General features: G+C 39.7%; 1 protein-coding gene across 2 annotated transcripts; it reads right to left on the bottom strand.

The window, feature by feature from the left end:
- Window positions 1–4,454: 4,454 nt before the first annotated feature.
- On the bottom strand, window positions 4,455–15,052 carry arl2bp.L (ADP ribosylation factor like GTPase 2 binding protein L homeolog). Of its 2 annotated transcripts, NM_001092856.2 has the most exon segments (8): window positions 4,455–5,029; window positions 6,239–6,335; window positions 6,530–6,615; window positions 7,090–7,196; window positions 9,018–9,079; window positions 10,554–10,607; window positions 14,686–14,747; window positions 14,885–15,009. In NM_001092856.2, coding segments are annotated over 6 exon segments (471 nt in total). In that variant the 5' UTR covers window positions 10,592–10,607; window positions 14,686–14,747; window positions 14,885–15,009; the 3' UTR covers window positions 4,455–4,948.
- Window positions 15,053–15,437: the final 385 nt, after the last annotated feature.

Raw genomic sequence — 15,437 nt, 5'->3', positions numbered from 1 at the left:
AGACTTGCAGTCAGCCCAGGCCTACAGGGCAGGGAGCCCAAGGCAAGCCACCTGGCCTCCACTCCACACCTCCTGCTGCTGCTTTGGCAAGCAGGGAGATTGTGTGCAGACTTATACATGGGCTGACACCAGGGAAATGCAGGCAGGAGAGGTATTTGGCTTAAACCCCCTTAGTATTGTGGGCACGTGCCTGTGTCTACCCCTAGTTCTGGCCCTGACTGTTCAGGGGGTATTGTTTCCCTTAACAAGTGTAATTAATTGTATTCTGCCTTGCAAATACAGTAGGAGCCAAATCCACTCTAAACACAGAAATTGATGTCTTTCCATACATACAGAAGCCAAAAAACCCCATCTGAAGCCTCTCCAATTTGAGTCAGAGGGGGAAAAAAATCCTTCTTGACTCCAACATGGCAATCACACCAGTCCCTGGATCAACTTGTACTATAAGATAGATTCCATAACCCTGTAATTGAGATTGAAAGCCATACCCTTTTAGGTTAATGTAAAGGTGGCCATACACGGGCAGATAAAGCTGCCGATATTGGTTGTTTGGAAAAATTTGACAGCTTAACTGCCCGTGTATGGGGGCTTCCAACGGGTCTTCCCGATCGATATATGGCCACGATATCGATCGGGAAGGTTTGATTTTTACCTGACCGACCCGTCTGAGCCCCTTGGCGTATCGTAATTCGACGTTCGACCATACGGCCGAACGTTCGAATTACCCCCGATATAGCCATGCCGTTAGTGGCATATCGGGGAAAGATCCGCTGGTTTGGCGATGTCGCCAAACAAGCGGATCTTTGAGTCTATGGCCAGCTTAAGTAAGAAGCCTCTGATTACACTTTTCCCTATAATCAAGCCTGTTTGACTAAACAATCAGTTGTGGTCTCTTATTTTTGTAAACCTATTAGCAGTTAGTTTTAATTAGGGATGCACCGAATCCAAGATTCGGCCGAATCCTTCTGCCTGGCCGAACCGAATCCTAATTTGCATATGTAAATTAGGGTCAGGTAGGGGAATCACGTCACTTTTCGTCACAAACGAAGATTTTTTTTCCCCACTTTTTCCTTTCCTGACCCTAATTTGCATATGCAAATTAGGCTTCGGCCGAATCTTTCACCGGGGATTCGGCCAAATCCCAACTAGTGGATTCAGTGCATCCCTAGTTTTAATGATATATGGGTTGACCTGAACCAGTAGGTTTGAGTTGAAATTTGCTGGTATGGGTTGGGTGCAGGTTAGACTGGGGAAGTACGCTCCTCATATGCTCCCAAATTCCCTCTCTCTGAACCAGAGGTATGTGTATAATTCGCTTATGAAGATGGATGCAGATTCAGGTTGTGTATGGGTCTCACAATGGCAGCATTTTGGGGGTTACGGTCGGATGCAGATTGAATTTTTCTTGATCCACACATCATGATTTGTTAAAAGACTAGTAACATCCAAAAGTGAAATATATATATATATTTTATATTTAACGCTTGTATCTGAGGATTTAGATTTGGGTAACCCTTCTCTGCACCTGACTAACTTAATGTATAAATAGGCATAATTAGGGATGCACGAAATCCACTATTTTTGGATTCGGCCGAATACAGAACCTTACTTTGTATATGTAAATTAGGGAGGTGAGTGGGAAAGAGAACTTGTGCGTGTGGTTTAAAAAATGTTTCACTTCCTTGTTTGTGTGATGAAATATCACATGATTTTTTTGGATTTTATTTGGTCGAATCCCAAACTGAATCCTGGATTCAGCACTAAAGGCTGGACCCCAAATTCCCTGCACTCTAGATGAATTGGGAGGCATTTCACTACATTCATTTCTATGGGATTTTGAAAGGCGTATTTATAAAAGGATGAACCATTCATAAATACTGGCAATTAATGGAGAGTGGCGATCTCTAACTACACTTTTTGATGAATAATACCCCCTATAGCCTTGAGATGAAGCAACAGTGTCACAACAGTGCTGGCAGAAGCTGCAAAGCTTCTTTGAAAAGCAACAATCGGAATTCTGAATATGCGCATTCCACCCATATGTTTCCAAGGTCCCCAGTTGTGTTATGTAACCATAAATCAAGTGAAATGCCCTATACTAAAGTTACCATCATAATAAGCACTGATTAACTGTCATTATTTGAGATCATTTGTTAAAAGTAACTTTTATTAAAGGGCATATAAACTGCCAGACCGATACAATGGCAATGACATTTACAAATAACTATTAAAGATATTTTAATAATGCATTTTGAAAACAATTCATTATGCAGCAACACTGGGTGGAATTCCCCAATAATCAACTTTAAGGGGCAGATTTACAAAATTCGAGTGAAGAATTCGAATGTAAAAAACTTCGAATTTCGAAGTATTTTTTGGGTACTTCGACCATCGAATTGGTTAAATTCGTTCGATTCGAAGTAAAAATCGTTCGACTATTCGATAATCGAAGTACTGTCTCTTTAAAAAATACTTCGACCACCTACTTCGGTAGATAAAACCTACCGAAGTCAATGTTAGCCTATGGGGAAGGTCCCCATAGGCTTGCCTGTGATTTTTTGATCGAAGGATTTTCCTTCGATCGTTGGATTAAAATCCTTCGAATCGTTCGATTCGAAGGATTTAATCGTTCGATCGAACGAAAAATCCTTCGATCGATCGATCGCAGGATTTGCGCAAAATCGTTCGACTTCGATATTCGAAGTCGAACGATTTTAGTTCCCAGTCGAATATCGAGGGTTAATTAACCCTCGATATTCGACTATTGATGAATCGGCCCCTAAGTGAAGTATAATCTTTTATATTCAACTCATCAACTGACAGTGCCATTTCTGCCATGAAGTTGGTGAGACCTTAGAATTACGTTGCACTTTACAAGGAGTGGCAAAAAGATCTGGCATGGTTCTGATATGCACAGGAAAAATGTCATTACCCATGATAAAAGCCTTCTTCAATGCAGAAGTAATAGACCTTTGAAACAGCTCGTTACAAAACATCTCTTGCATCACATTCTTCCATGTACTCCAATTTCATCTCACATTCCAAAACAATACAGGATTGTAACTAAAAAGTCTAATACAAAACTGAACTGGATAGGGACCATAGATTGTAAGTTCCACTGGGGCAGGGCAGAGTCCTAGTGCCCATTTACTGTTGCACCATAGGTACCTGCTTCTTCTGCCTACCCCAAGTTCTCTACCTCTATTCCAGCACTTAAAGGAAAACTAAACCCCCCCTTAAGACAAAAGTCCCCACTGGTCCTCCTCCCTTCTGCACCATGTTACCCCTGAATTGTGCCCCCTCTTGAAATAGCGACTGCACATGCAGAGTCAGAACAGCGGAGCTCACACGCAACATCATCACTCCGGTATTCTTCGTGAACCGCGTATGCGCAGTTGGAACAATCTTCTGGTTGGTTACAACTGCGCATGAGCCAAAAGTAATGAAAATTGCCAGAGGGAAGGAAGAAGCCACGAAGAATACTGAAGCGAGGGAAAAACTCAACCCCCCCCCCCAAATAAAACCCCTACCCATGCGGGGGGAGAGCAGGGAGGGCGGCTATGTAGGGTACAGGTTTTTATTTGTGGGGGGGGGGGGTCGAGTTCTCCTTTAAAGGAACAGTAACACCAAAATAAATTTTCATTATATTAAGACACTTAAATATTTTGGTGTTACGGTTTGAATGGCTGCCCGCATGGCTATATATAAGCTTGTTTTTATAAAGTTTAGTTTCTGAAGCAAACACACCAGTTATACCAGTGCAGTACATTATATTTAATGTACATTGTATATAACGTATAACTGGTGTGTTTGCTTCAGAAACACAACTAAACTTTATAAAAAACAAGCTTAAATGTAGCCACGGAGGCAGCCATTCAAATCTGAAAAAGGAGAAAAGGCACAGAATATACAGCAGACAACAGATAAGCTCTGTAGTATACAATTGGATTCTATAGAACTTATTTACTGTGTATCCTGTGCTTGAATGGCTGCCCTCATGGCAATACAGCAGCTTGTTTATATAAATTATAGTTGTGTCTCTGATGCAAATACACCAGTTTTACTAGTACATGGCAACAGTACATTTTATTTAATTTAACACATCTTTTGGTGTTACTGTTCCTTTTACGAACAGACAGGGATACTTCCTCCTACAGGAGGTCTCATCTCTGGATCATAAATGGGCAACAGTAAGTGGAAGCAGTCACTGTGGTAGCAGGTCATTTGTGGTCGCCAAACGGTCATTAAAAATACTTGCTTGACAAGTAAGTGCTTGTAAGTCAGCAAGAAAAGTAAACGGATCTAAATTCAGCATTTTAACATAATAATCAGATCTTCCTTTTAACAACCACCTCATATAACTACAAATCTATCATCTGTTGATTTAATTTTCATTCAGAACATATTTTTCCCTTTATATGGTTTCTATAAAAAAAATGTCACAACCTACAGAAAATCTTAAACATTCCATTTATTGTAGACATTTGAGAACAGAATTTACATGTAGTAGAATTTGCAATATTAGGTTCAACTCGAATTAAATTCTACATGCGCAAGAATTTTGATGCAAATAATAAATATAATAAGACAGGTATACTGAGCTAGAACGCAACAGTGAGTGATTTTAGTAAGATCACTTCTAACCAAAAAACAATAGAATATAAAGGCAAACAAGCCATAACCTTCTACAAAAATGGATTAATTTGATGATGCCTGAATGATCGCCTTAGTCACCAACCAAATTATTTGATTCAGAGAGAGAAGTGCAGCCAACCAAGCATGCCTGTTATAGGTCAAACAGCAGATTAGGCTACAATTCCTCTGGTTGTTTTGGAATACTAAAATCCAAACAAATTTGGAAATGTTTGCACGAATACACTTGGTCTATTTACATAGAAAAATAGGTACAAAATGTAGATAATACAATAAAAGAATAACAGCCGATGTTCTAGGATGAAGAGATCGAAGAGCTCATTAAAGATGTTACCACTAAGCCGCAGCTCAGGTCAACAGTCCTTCCTTCTTTTTCCTGGGGTGGAAGGAAAGAATGAATCAGTATAGTTGTAGCTACAAGTTATACATGGAGACAGATTTAGAAGACATAGTGCATGGTGGAACAACGGTCAGCATTGCTGCTATGCAACGCTGAGGTCCTAGAAACGATTCCTGGTACTCGAATGAAATGAAAAAGTGTAAACTTCACTTAGGCAGGGACAGCTGTAAATGATATATAATCTCTGAAGAGTGGTGTAATAAAAGAATAATAAAGCTGCATCTTAACTGGCATCAATCTGAATTATTTTTTTATCAGTATGGGGCAGATTTACTAAGCTCAAGTGAATTTTCAAAGTTAAAAAAGTTCGAATTCCGAAGTAATTTTTTGAATACTTCGACCATCGAATAGGATACTACGACTTTGAATTTACTTAGACTTCGTTTTAAAGTAAAAATCGTTTGAATATTCAACCATTTGATAATCGAAGCACTGTCTCTTTAAAAAAAAACTTCGGGAGGAAAAATCAAGCACCGCACGATGGATTGCCTTTTCTGAAGAGGAGAGCAAGCGGAGTTTCGGTAAGTTTTTCTTAATAAGGACTTAGCGATTTAAAAGTTTAATTTGTCTTTGTGGTTTTTTTTCCTCGTTCTATACGAACGATTCTTTTTTTTTTTTTTAAATTGTGGTTATAGGTCCTTTAATAAAGCATGTAGCAAGTTACTATTGGGGATCTGGTTTTTATATATATTTTTTCCACTTGTTCTGACAATATTGTGTATCCTCTCCTTTTGTTCTCCTCCCGCCTCAAAAAATGAAGTCACACAATGGTGTAGTAGCCATTAAGTTAATTAGTAGGGATGCACCGTATCCACTTTTTTGGATTCGGCCGAACCCCTGAATCCTGTGTGAAAGATTCGGCCGAATACCGAACCAAATCCGACCCCTAATTTGCATATGCAAATTAGAGGTGGGAAGGGAGAAAATCATTTTTACTTCCTTGTTTTCTGACAAAAAGTCACGCAATTTCCCTCCCCGCCCCTAATTTGCATATGCAAATTAGGATTTGGTTCGCCCATATGGATTCGGCCGAATCCTGCTGAAAAAGGCTGAATCACGAACGGAATCCTGGTCTATCTTTTTATATCCATATCCTTTTCACGCCATTATTAAACATAATCTCTCTGCACTGCAATTGTTGTAACTGTATAGTCATAAATACAATCTAGTAAAAATACTACTTACAGCTTTGTAGTCAAGAAACATCTCTTTAAATGCCAAAAAGTCTGTAAATGTTAGAAGTATATCAAAAATATCACCAGCTATTTCCTCCCGATGGCATCTGCAACAAATGTGCATAGATATGAGTAGTAGATATAACACAATGCAGGCACACACACACACAAAACATTTAAATTATTTAAGGTTAATAAAGACACAGTGCTTTTAATTGGAAACCTTAACATGACTGTTTGAAATAAGCACAAAAAACAAACCTCCCAAATCCACTCAGATTTCTCCCAAACTGATACTTACTGCAATGAGGAGGTGAATGCAGACATGTCAAATGCTGGGATACGCTGAAGCAGCTGCTCTTCGATATACTTCTCCACTAAGCCAATCTAGAAAGACACTATGTAAGACTGGCAAGCAAAACACTTAGAACAAGCATGCATTTTAATGGCAGATGAATACTATATGAATAGGCTGCACTGTTTTAGTTATAGAACTACAATTCCCTACCAACAAAGGAAAATAATATACTACTTGAATGCTATAATAGAGTAATAATTGAATGCTATAAGAGAGAGTGGTTGTGTTATGATTATACATTAGGCAGTGCAGCCTACCAACATAAGAAACAGTGTATGATTTCCTAAGTGTTTATTTTTCATCCTTTATTCGCAGGATGGGAGACATATACACTGTATAAGAAATTGATGATGTTTAAATGGAAACTGCTGCTCAACAGATTCTGAATGTTCTGTAATGGATTTTTATGTATTCTTGGTTACTGAAAGGGGGTGAAACCTCAATGTACTCAGATAACACAGCAAATATGGGAGTAGTACAGACAGGTTCAGTTTACAACTTACATATTCATTAAAAATTGTAGTGTATGTTAATTTGTTTTCTTCTGTGTCTTCAAATTCATGATAATGCTTGTCCATAAAACCATGCTGGAGTAACTGGAATTCATCATCTGCAAAAATAGAAAAGAAAAAATGTATACCTTAATTAAATCAGAACGGCTTTGTTGTTCGACGCATGGCTTGCCTATAACTAAGAACAGTGATCCCCAACCAGTAGCTCGCGAGCAACATGTTGCTCTCCAGCATCTTGGATGTTGCTCTCTGTGTCCTCAAAGCAGAATTTTTATTTTTGAATTCCAGGCTTGGAAGCAAGTTTTAATTGCATAAAAACTAAGTATAGTACCAAGTAGAGCCTCTTGTAGGCTGCCAGTCCACATAGTGGCAACCAAAGAACCAATCACAGCCCTTATTTGGCACCCCAAGGGACTATTTTATGCTTGTGTTGCTCTCCAACTCTTTTTACATTTGAATGTGGCTCACTGGTAAAAAAAGGTTGGGGACCCCTGACTAAGAAGAATAACAAGGGGAACATCCACACTCCTTAGCCTGTGCCGTGGCTAAGGATATTTACAGGCCTGGCACACTGGTAAAAAGATATGAAATGCAAGTTCTGTATGTGACCCCAGGTTTTTCATACTTTCATACACAGCTTTACCTAGGCTGTGGTAACATTTAATTAGGTGAGGTACCTATATGTAGAAATGTGTTCTATATACTTCAGATAAAGTTGGAGAGATCTGTGTCTGAAAGTAGTTCTAGGGAAAGGCTACAAGGTCAAGCTGCTAGCCACTGTTCACTGGCTAAATGCTTTGCCGAGTGTGTTCACTCAGGAACGTACACAAACAGAGAAGAGGATTCTGCTAGAGGTCAGGGGCTGAAATCTGCCTGTGGATTTCAGAAGGCTGATTTCTGCCCTGTCTGGCCCTAGCTTAAAGTGGCTGTTCACCTTTATATTAGTATGATGTAGAGAGAGGGATATTCTGAGACAATTTGCAATTGGTTTTCATTTTTTATTATTTGTGTTTTTTGAATTATTCAGCAGCTCTCCGGTTTGCAATTTCAGCCATCTGGTTGCCTGGATCAATTTACCCTAGCAACCATGCATTGATTTGAATAAGAAACTGGAATAAGAATAGGAGAGGCCTGAATAGAGATGAGTAATAAAAAGTAGTGATAACAATACATTTGTTTTTACATGGGGTCAATGACCCCCTTTTGAAAGCTGAAAAGAGTCAGAATAGGCAAATAATTAACTATAAAAAAAAAATGAAGACCAAGAAGACCAATTGAAAAGTTGCTTATAATTTATCATTCTATAACATACTAAAAGTTAACTTAAAGGTGAACCACCCCTTTAAAGACAGGATATCAGGGTGGGAGTATTAGAGCTCTATTACAGAGCAGCAGGTTAGTGATTTGCGGGTCGAGAATTTCTCGACCCGCACCGATCCTAACCTGCCCCCAAACCGAACCTGGCCCGGGCCCGCTGCTGCCCTCTATTTATAGACCCGCGCCCACCCTGCAGTGATGTCACAAAAGGGGCGGGCTGGAGGTGGATGAAGTCTATAAATTCTGGCGCCGGAACTACTAGGTGAAGATTTGACCCGAGGGTAAACTCGTGGGTTTCAGGCTGGCCCACACTAAAGATGTAAAGCAGTTAAGTGTTTTATTAGCTCACATGGCAGTGCCAATGTGTTGGCCTTTTACAGGGCCCTTTGTTAAAGTTTGACAAAGGGATCTTGTGTAGGCCCAAAACATACTGCCAATATATATAGCCTTAAAGCGATGGGCAGATCTTCATTCTATGTTGTGGTGATTACTAAGAAATTATAATCTGTTCAAAAACATTCTTCAAAAAAAAACGAGACAAAGCAATAAATACATAATGCTAAAACAACTCTAGCTAACAGCAAAAAGTTCTTGACATTTACCCATTATGATATCTTCCAGATGCCCCACCACGTTGTCAAATTCAGCATCTTTAGGGGAAGAACTGGAACAGGGAAATCAAAGCAAGTCTATATTAAGATGGCGATCAGCTGACATTTTACATGGATGGCTGAGGTAAGTAAATAACATTAAGGTTTGGTATCAAGCAAAAATATATTATCAACAATTTAAGGTATAAATTTCCCTAGCAACATTACTATAGCTGCCTTGTCATTGTAAACAACACCCTGCCACTAGTACCAATGCTAATTATAAATACTTCAAACTTAAATAGGACCTGTCACCCTGACATAAAAGTCCTTTTCAAATTAAACATGAAATCCAAATTCTTTTTTTAATTAAAGCATTCAAAGCTGTTGTAAACGCATTTAAAAATCTCAGCTGTCAATCAAATATTGCCTGCCCTTACTCTATGCCTTAGAGACAGTGGGGGTCATTTATCAACACTGGGCAAATTTGCCCATGGGCAGTAACCCATAACAACCAGATTGCTGCATTCATTGTTCTACTTACAGCTGGCTTTAAAAAGCTAATCACTGATTGGTTGCTATAGGTAACTGCCCATGGGCAAATTTGCCCAGTGTTGATAAATGAGCCCCAGGGACTCTAGGCATAGAGGTGGGGCAGGCAATTACTTTCACTTTCCATTCAGCACTTCCTAGATGTCACTGCTCTCCCCACATTCCTCCGCTCTCTTTACCATTTAATTGTGTAGCCAGGGCATGGGGATGGACATCAGATCCCCCATTCTAGTGCATAAACAAGTTTCTGAGATAATGCAAGGCTTGAATTAATAACAGTGCCCACAAAATGGCACCTGCCTGCTTGCTATAATTATGAATTCCCAGACCAAACGAAACAAGATTTAAATAATTTATATAGTGTTAATAAAGTTTATCTTGCTTGACTAATGTGATAAAATAGGATTTGGAATAATGTCTTTTTGGATAGGAAGCTCCATTTTATCTTCCTGTTTACATGTCCATGTGGAACTATAAAGCTTGAGGAAAGTCTGGTCGACAATAAGGATTATATTATTAAACCAAGACAAGACCAATCTTATGACTCAAATGCTTGTCTCTAAGGGCAATTGTACATGGGGCATTTTGACAACTGTGCAAAATCATGCTCCTCTCAAAGCACCAAATGTAGGACAGTTAGTGCAGAAGATCTAGTTTCCAGCCTGTATGAATTATTTGCTAACCCTCATTGAAACCCTCACTTTATAATCTGTTGAGCCTTGAGAATATTTTGCAATTTGCTATATATGTTTCTCATTCCATAATTCACCAAACCATCTACATCTAAGCTTCCTCCTGACTCTTTCAAATTCCCTTAGATCCAATCTAATTGCTGATTGGTTGCTATGGGCAACATCAATGGCGATGTTTATTTCCAGTATTTACTCAGCGTGATAAATAGACCCCTAAATATCTTTTGCAGGCATATTTTCATAACTATTCTTATAAGTGTCAGAGAGAAGACATATTTTTTTCATTTATGTACTAGATACATACACAGATAGAGAAAAATTTTCTTCTTCCAGATCTTCCATTTCAGCTCAAGAAAATCTGAAAGAAAAAAAAAAATTACAATACATATAATCTCTGATCCTCCCCCTGTCAATAATTGTGAAAAGCCATTTAATTTTTGCAAGGTATATATACACATATCTATAACAAATACTGGAGACTTTAATATTAGGAGACTTCTAACAATTAATTAATGCAAGGCTTTTGTGTATTTTTTTTTAGTGAAAAGCTGGTACAGTCACAAGATAATAAGGTTAGCTTTGTCACTTGTAGTAAAACTACCCACCAGTAGTCTAAAACACTAATGCAGAAAAACCCCAAAGCAAAGCCTCCCAGATTGTTTAACCATAATGCATGTATTTTGCCGTCTCTTTTTCTTCTTACCATTTCCAAGATCTCCACTGTCATGTAACAGATAAAGCAAATTTTGCTAAACTTACTTATTTTATAAAGCACAAGTCTAAAATTATGGAATTATATATATAGTATTTTCAATTTGTCCTAACCATTAGCATAATATGGTTAATGCTATGTATATTCTTGCTTTTGCACACAAAAGCAGTTGTTTTGCCGCACATCTCCATGTTTTGACCCACATTTGCAGCAGTTTTAACCCCAGAATTCAAATGTCAAACTTATGAACAATATGCCAATGTGAATTCAAATTACCATCTGCTTTGGTAAATGACCCACAAGTTGAGAAGTTTTTCCTTGTGGGGATTGCAGGACTGCTGGAATGGACTCAACAAAAGCATTAGCTCTCGATTGAAGCAAGTTTCAAACTCTGGCCAAATTCCATCAGATGAAAAGCAAATTGGCCAAATAATGTTGTCCTTGTGTGCTGGGTCTCCATAGGCCCCTCTAAGATCCCTACGGACAGCGATTGGATCAGCCTGATTTGGCCCAGGATGTGGGTGGTCAAATCATGCCCTAGTTCACTCGTTTGGCAATTTGGTTGTGTATTGTGTATCCACATTAACTGGATGTGTTGCTGCTTTCTACTCTGCAGCTTTAGTGTGATTAATAAGACATGCACTTTATCATGTTAAACATGTGACCTGCTACTCAATTAGACTCAGATCAACTTCATGGGCAACGGGATACGCTGGCCACACTTTAACACTAGGCAGAGTAAGTGAGGCATAAATCCTCACTATATTGTAATCTGAGCAAAATTTAGAAAAAAAAACAAAAACCCTATACTGAATAACTGCTAGCCCATTTAAAAGGCAAGTATGCAAAAGGCCCCACAAATGCTAATATTTTCTTGCTAGTTATTCAGACTAAATATGATCAGGAGACTATGGGGCCTATTTATCATGCTGTGTAAAAAATGGAGTAAAGCATTACTGGTGATGTTGCCCATAGCAACCAATCAGTAATAGATTAACAGTTAGAAAACAAAAGCAAAGATCTGGTTGCTATGAGCAACATCACCGGTAATGTTTCACTCCACTTTTGACACAGCAGGATAAATGGTCTGACGTTCTGAAAAGAAGACGGGCATTTTGTGGCACAGATCTCAAATACTAACTAAAGGGCTGTGGTTGCCTTGGGTTGATACATATGCCCTGGGTTTTCCTCTCTCTGGGATCCTTAACTTAAGGGTGTATTAAAAATACTGCGGTCATGGACATGTATTTGTAAAACTGATCATACTATGGAGTAGTAATTTTAAAGGAGCATTTGTATGGGATCATTTGGAGCTCTAAGTAAAGATTCAGTCATACTGTCAAATCTATGGTTACATGCTGCCACCTTTAGAATTGATGCAAAAGACAAAAAATAGAGCTGGCACTACTCTGGTACCCCAAAAAATATGATCAAATCAAATAGAATCCAGGAGTCACGAAGTATTAATAAAGTAGTACAAAAAGTTTTATTGCATCTTGTATAAAAAATAAAAGCCTGACGTGTTTCGTGTCCACACAGGACACTTAATCATAGGCTTTAGAATTGGTCAGACACAAAATATGCTGATAACACACTCCTACAGCTCAGCTCACCACTTAAAGGCCTGAGGGCTTGCTTATTAACCCTTAATCTGCCCCATCTGTACAATGCTCATGTTGGATGGTTATTACTTAAAGGGGAACTAAAGTCTAAAATAGAATAATGCTAGAAATACTGTATTTTGTATACTAAACATAAAACTTACTGCACCAGAAGCCTAATAAAACAAATGATTTATGTTTTCAAAGTTGGCCGCAGTGGGCTGTCATCTTGTAACTTTGTTAAACATCTTTGCAAGACCATGACTATAGCACAAGTCAAATCATTTCTGCCATAGAAGCCTATACAGCAAAACAGATTAGTAATCAGAATATGCAGACTGCACTGTGTCTGTGGATACAAATCTCTGGATACAAAGCTGTCAGAGCAATTAAAACAAATGGGGAATTTCACTGCATACAGTCAGGTTTATTATAAAACTGGTACACATTTTTTTTAATTAAAGGGATACTGTCATTTTCAGTGTCATGAAACAGTTAATAGTGCTGCTCCAGCAGAATTCACCACTGAAATCCATTTCTCAAAAGAGCAAACAGATTTTTTTATATTCAATTTTGAAATCTGACATGGGGCTAGACATTTTGTCAATTTCCCAGCTGCCCCAAGTCATGTGACTTGTGCCTGCACTTTAGGAGAGAAATGCTTTCTGGCAGGCTGCCGTTTTTCCTTCTCAATGTAACTGAATGTGTCTCAGTGAGACATGGGTTTTTACTATTGAGTGTTGTTCTTAGATCTAACAGGCAGCTGTTATCTTGTGTTAAGGTGGCCATACATGGAGAGATCCGCTCGTTTGGCGATGTCGCCAAACGAGCGGATCTCCCTGCGATATGCCCACCTTGAGGTGGGCAATATCGGGCTGATCCGATCGTGGGCCCTAGGGCCCAACGATCGGATCCTAACGATGCCCAAACGGGAGGATCGCAGGACCGCATCAACGAATAGATGCGGCCGCGATCCGACGGGATTTTCTGTCCCATCCGATCGAGATCTGGTCGACTTTCGGCCAGATCTCGATCGGTGAAGCCCGTCGGGGGGCCCCATGCACGGGCCAATAAACTGCCGACACGGTCTGTCGGCAGCTTTTATCGGCCCGTGTATGGCCACCTTTAGGGAGCTGTTATCTGGTTACCTTCCCATTGTTCTTTTGTTTGGCTGCTGGGGGGGGGGGGAGAAAGGGAGGGGGTACAGCAGTAAAGAGTGATTGAAGTTTATCAGAGCACAGTGACTTGGGGCAGCTGGGAAATTGACAATATGTCTAGCCCCATGTCAGATTTCAAAATTGAATATAAAAAAAAATCTGTTTGCTCTTTTGAGAAATGGATTTCAGTGCAGAATTCTGCTGGAGCAGTACTATTAACTGATTCATTTTGAAAAAAAAAATTGTTTCCCATGACAGTATCCCTTTAAAGAATATAGAAGATAGATTTCTTTTTCATTAAAGAAAGTAAAAATGGGATTTTATTTTTTTGCCTTTACATCCCCTTTAAGATACATACTTCTGACTTAATGGCTTTCTACCAACCAAATGGAGGTAAGTGTATTTCTCTAAAGGTGGCCATACACGGGCCGATAAAAGCTGCCGACAGACTAAGTCGGCAGCTTATTGGCCCGTGTATGGGGGCCCCCGACCGGCTTCCCCGATCGAGATCTGGCCGAAAGTCGGCCAGATCTCGATCGGATGGGATTAAAAATCCCGTCGGATCGCGGCCGCATCTGTTCGTTGATGCGGTCCCGCGATCCGACCGCCCGTTTGCGAATGCTAGGATCCGATCGTTGGGCCCTAGGGCCCACGATCGGATCTGCCCGATATTGCCCACCTCAACAAGCGGATCTATCCATGTATGGCCACCATTAGACTACAATTGTTGCTAGGGTCAATTGGACCCTAGCAACTAGATTAATGCAGACCAAAAGGCCTTTAAAAAGTATTTTAACAAATTACACAAAATGCAGTATCAATCTACACCATACTACAAGTTCATTTATAGGTGAAAATCCCCTTAAAAACACAAGTGAGTGTATCCATAGCCTAAAAGAAAAAAAAACTGAAGACGTTCCACATGATAAAGGGGCTGAAACACTGTCACTTTGGGATGATTCTTACCTGAAAAAGGAAAACTGAAGCAGAGTAACGCAGATCTATAGGGATAAAGCGATGTCTTCAGTCTGAAACAGGTAAACGGGGTATTATAAAAGGTGCCATGATGAGGTTACAGTGAGATGCAGGTGGTAGAATAGAAGATGCCCATAAGAAAAGAATAACAGTAGCTGGAATGGATACAAAGGAAAGCTCAGAGACATACCTGCAAGCGGCCCCACTCTCCCGTTTTCCAAAACACTGCCGCAGTCCAGGACCAATGTTTAAAGTCCCGAAGCGTTGTTAAGATCCCTAATTCTCCCCGCAGCTAATGCAGACGTGAAGAATCTCATCTCGCGAGACAACGGCGTCACACCACACGCAAATAAGGGCAATGGCGCCCATTTTGCCGCCTCGGGAGAGTGGGGGGGGATCTGTAGTGGAGTCAACTGGAGTAAAGGCGCTAGTAAAAAGCGCCAGTTTGTTACCTCTGATATCGATGTTTGGCCGAGACTAAAGTGATTCATTTTTTTCTCCGCAGGCACCACATGTATTTTTGTTGCAAACACATTCTGCTCGTGCTAGGGAAAAAACCTTTATTTTGCTGATGATTGTCAGCAATAGTTACAGGCAATGGGATCAACTATCATTTTTACTGGCAAGGCGGCAAAATACCGGCCAGGTGGCCACCCTAGATGAGGAAAGACTGGCCAAATTGGGGATGTTCATGCTGGAGAAGAGGCGCTTAAGGGGAGATATGATAATTATGTATAAATATA

The sequence above is a fragment of the Xenopus laevis genome, chromosome 4L (genome assembly GCF_017654675.1).
Source record: "Xenopus laevis strain J_2021 chromosome 4L, Xenopus_laevis_v10.1, whole genome shotgun sequence".
Lineage (NCBI taxonomy): Eukaryota > Metazoa > Chordata > Amphibia > Anura > Pipidae > Xenopus > Xenopus laevis.
Note: the sequence above shows the minus strand (reverse complement) of the source record. Positions and strands in the feature narration are given on the sequence as shown.

Coding starts and splice junctions, on each gene's coding strand:
- arl2bp.L (XM_041589321.1), bottom strand. CDS start 10,591: ATGGAAGATCTGGAAGAAGAAAATTTTTCTCTATCTGT. Junction 6,616..7,089: donor CTACAATTTTTAATGAATAT/GTAAGTTGTAAA, acceptor GTGTCTTTCTAG/ATTGGCTTAGTGGAGAAGTA. Junction 6,336..6,529: donor GCATTCACCTCCTCATTGCA/GTAAGTATCAGT, acceptor CATTTGTTGCAG/ATGCCATCGGGAGGAAATAG.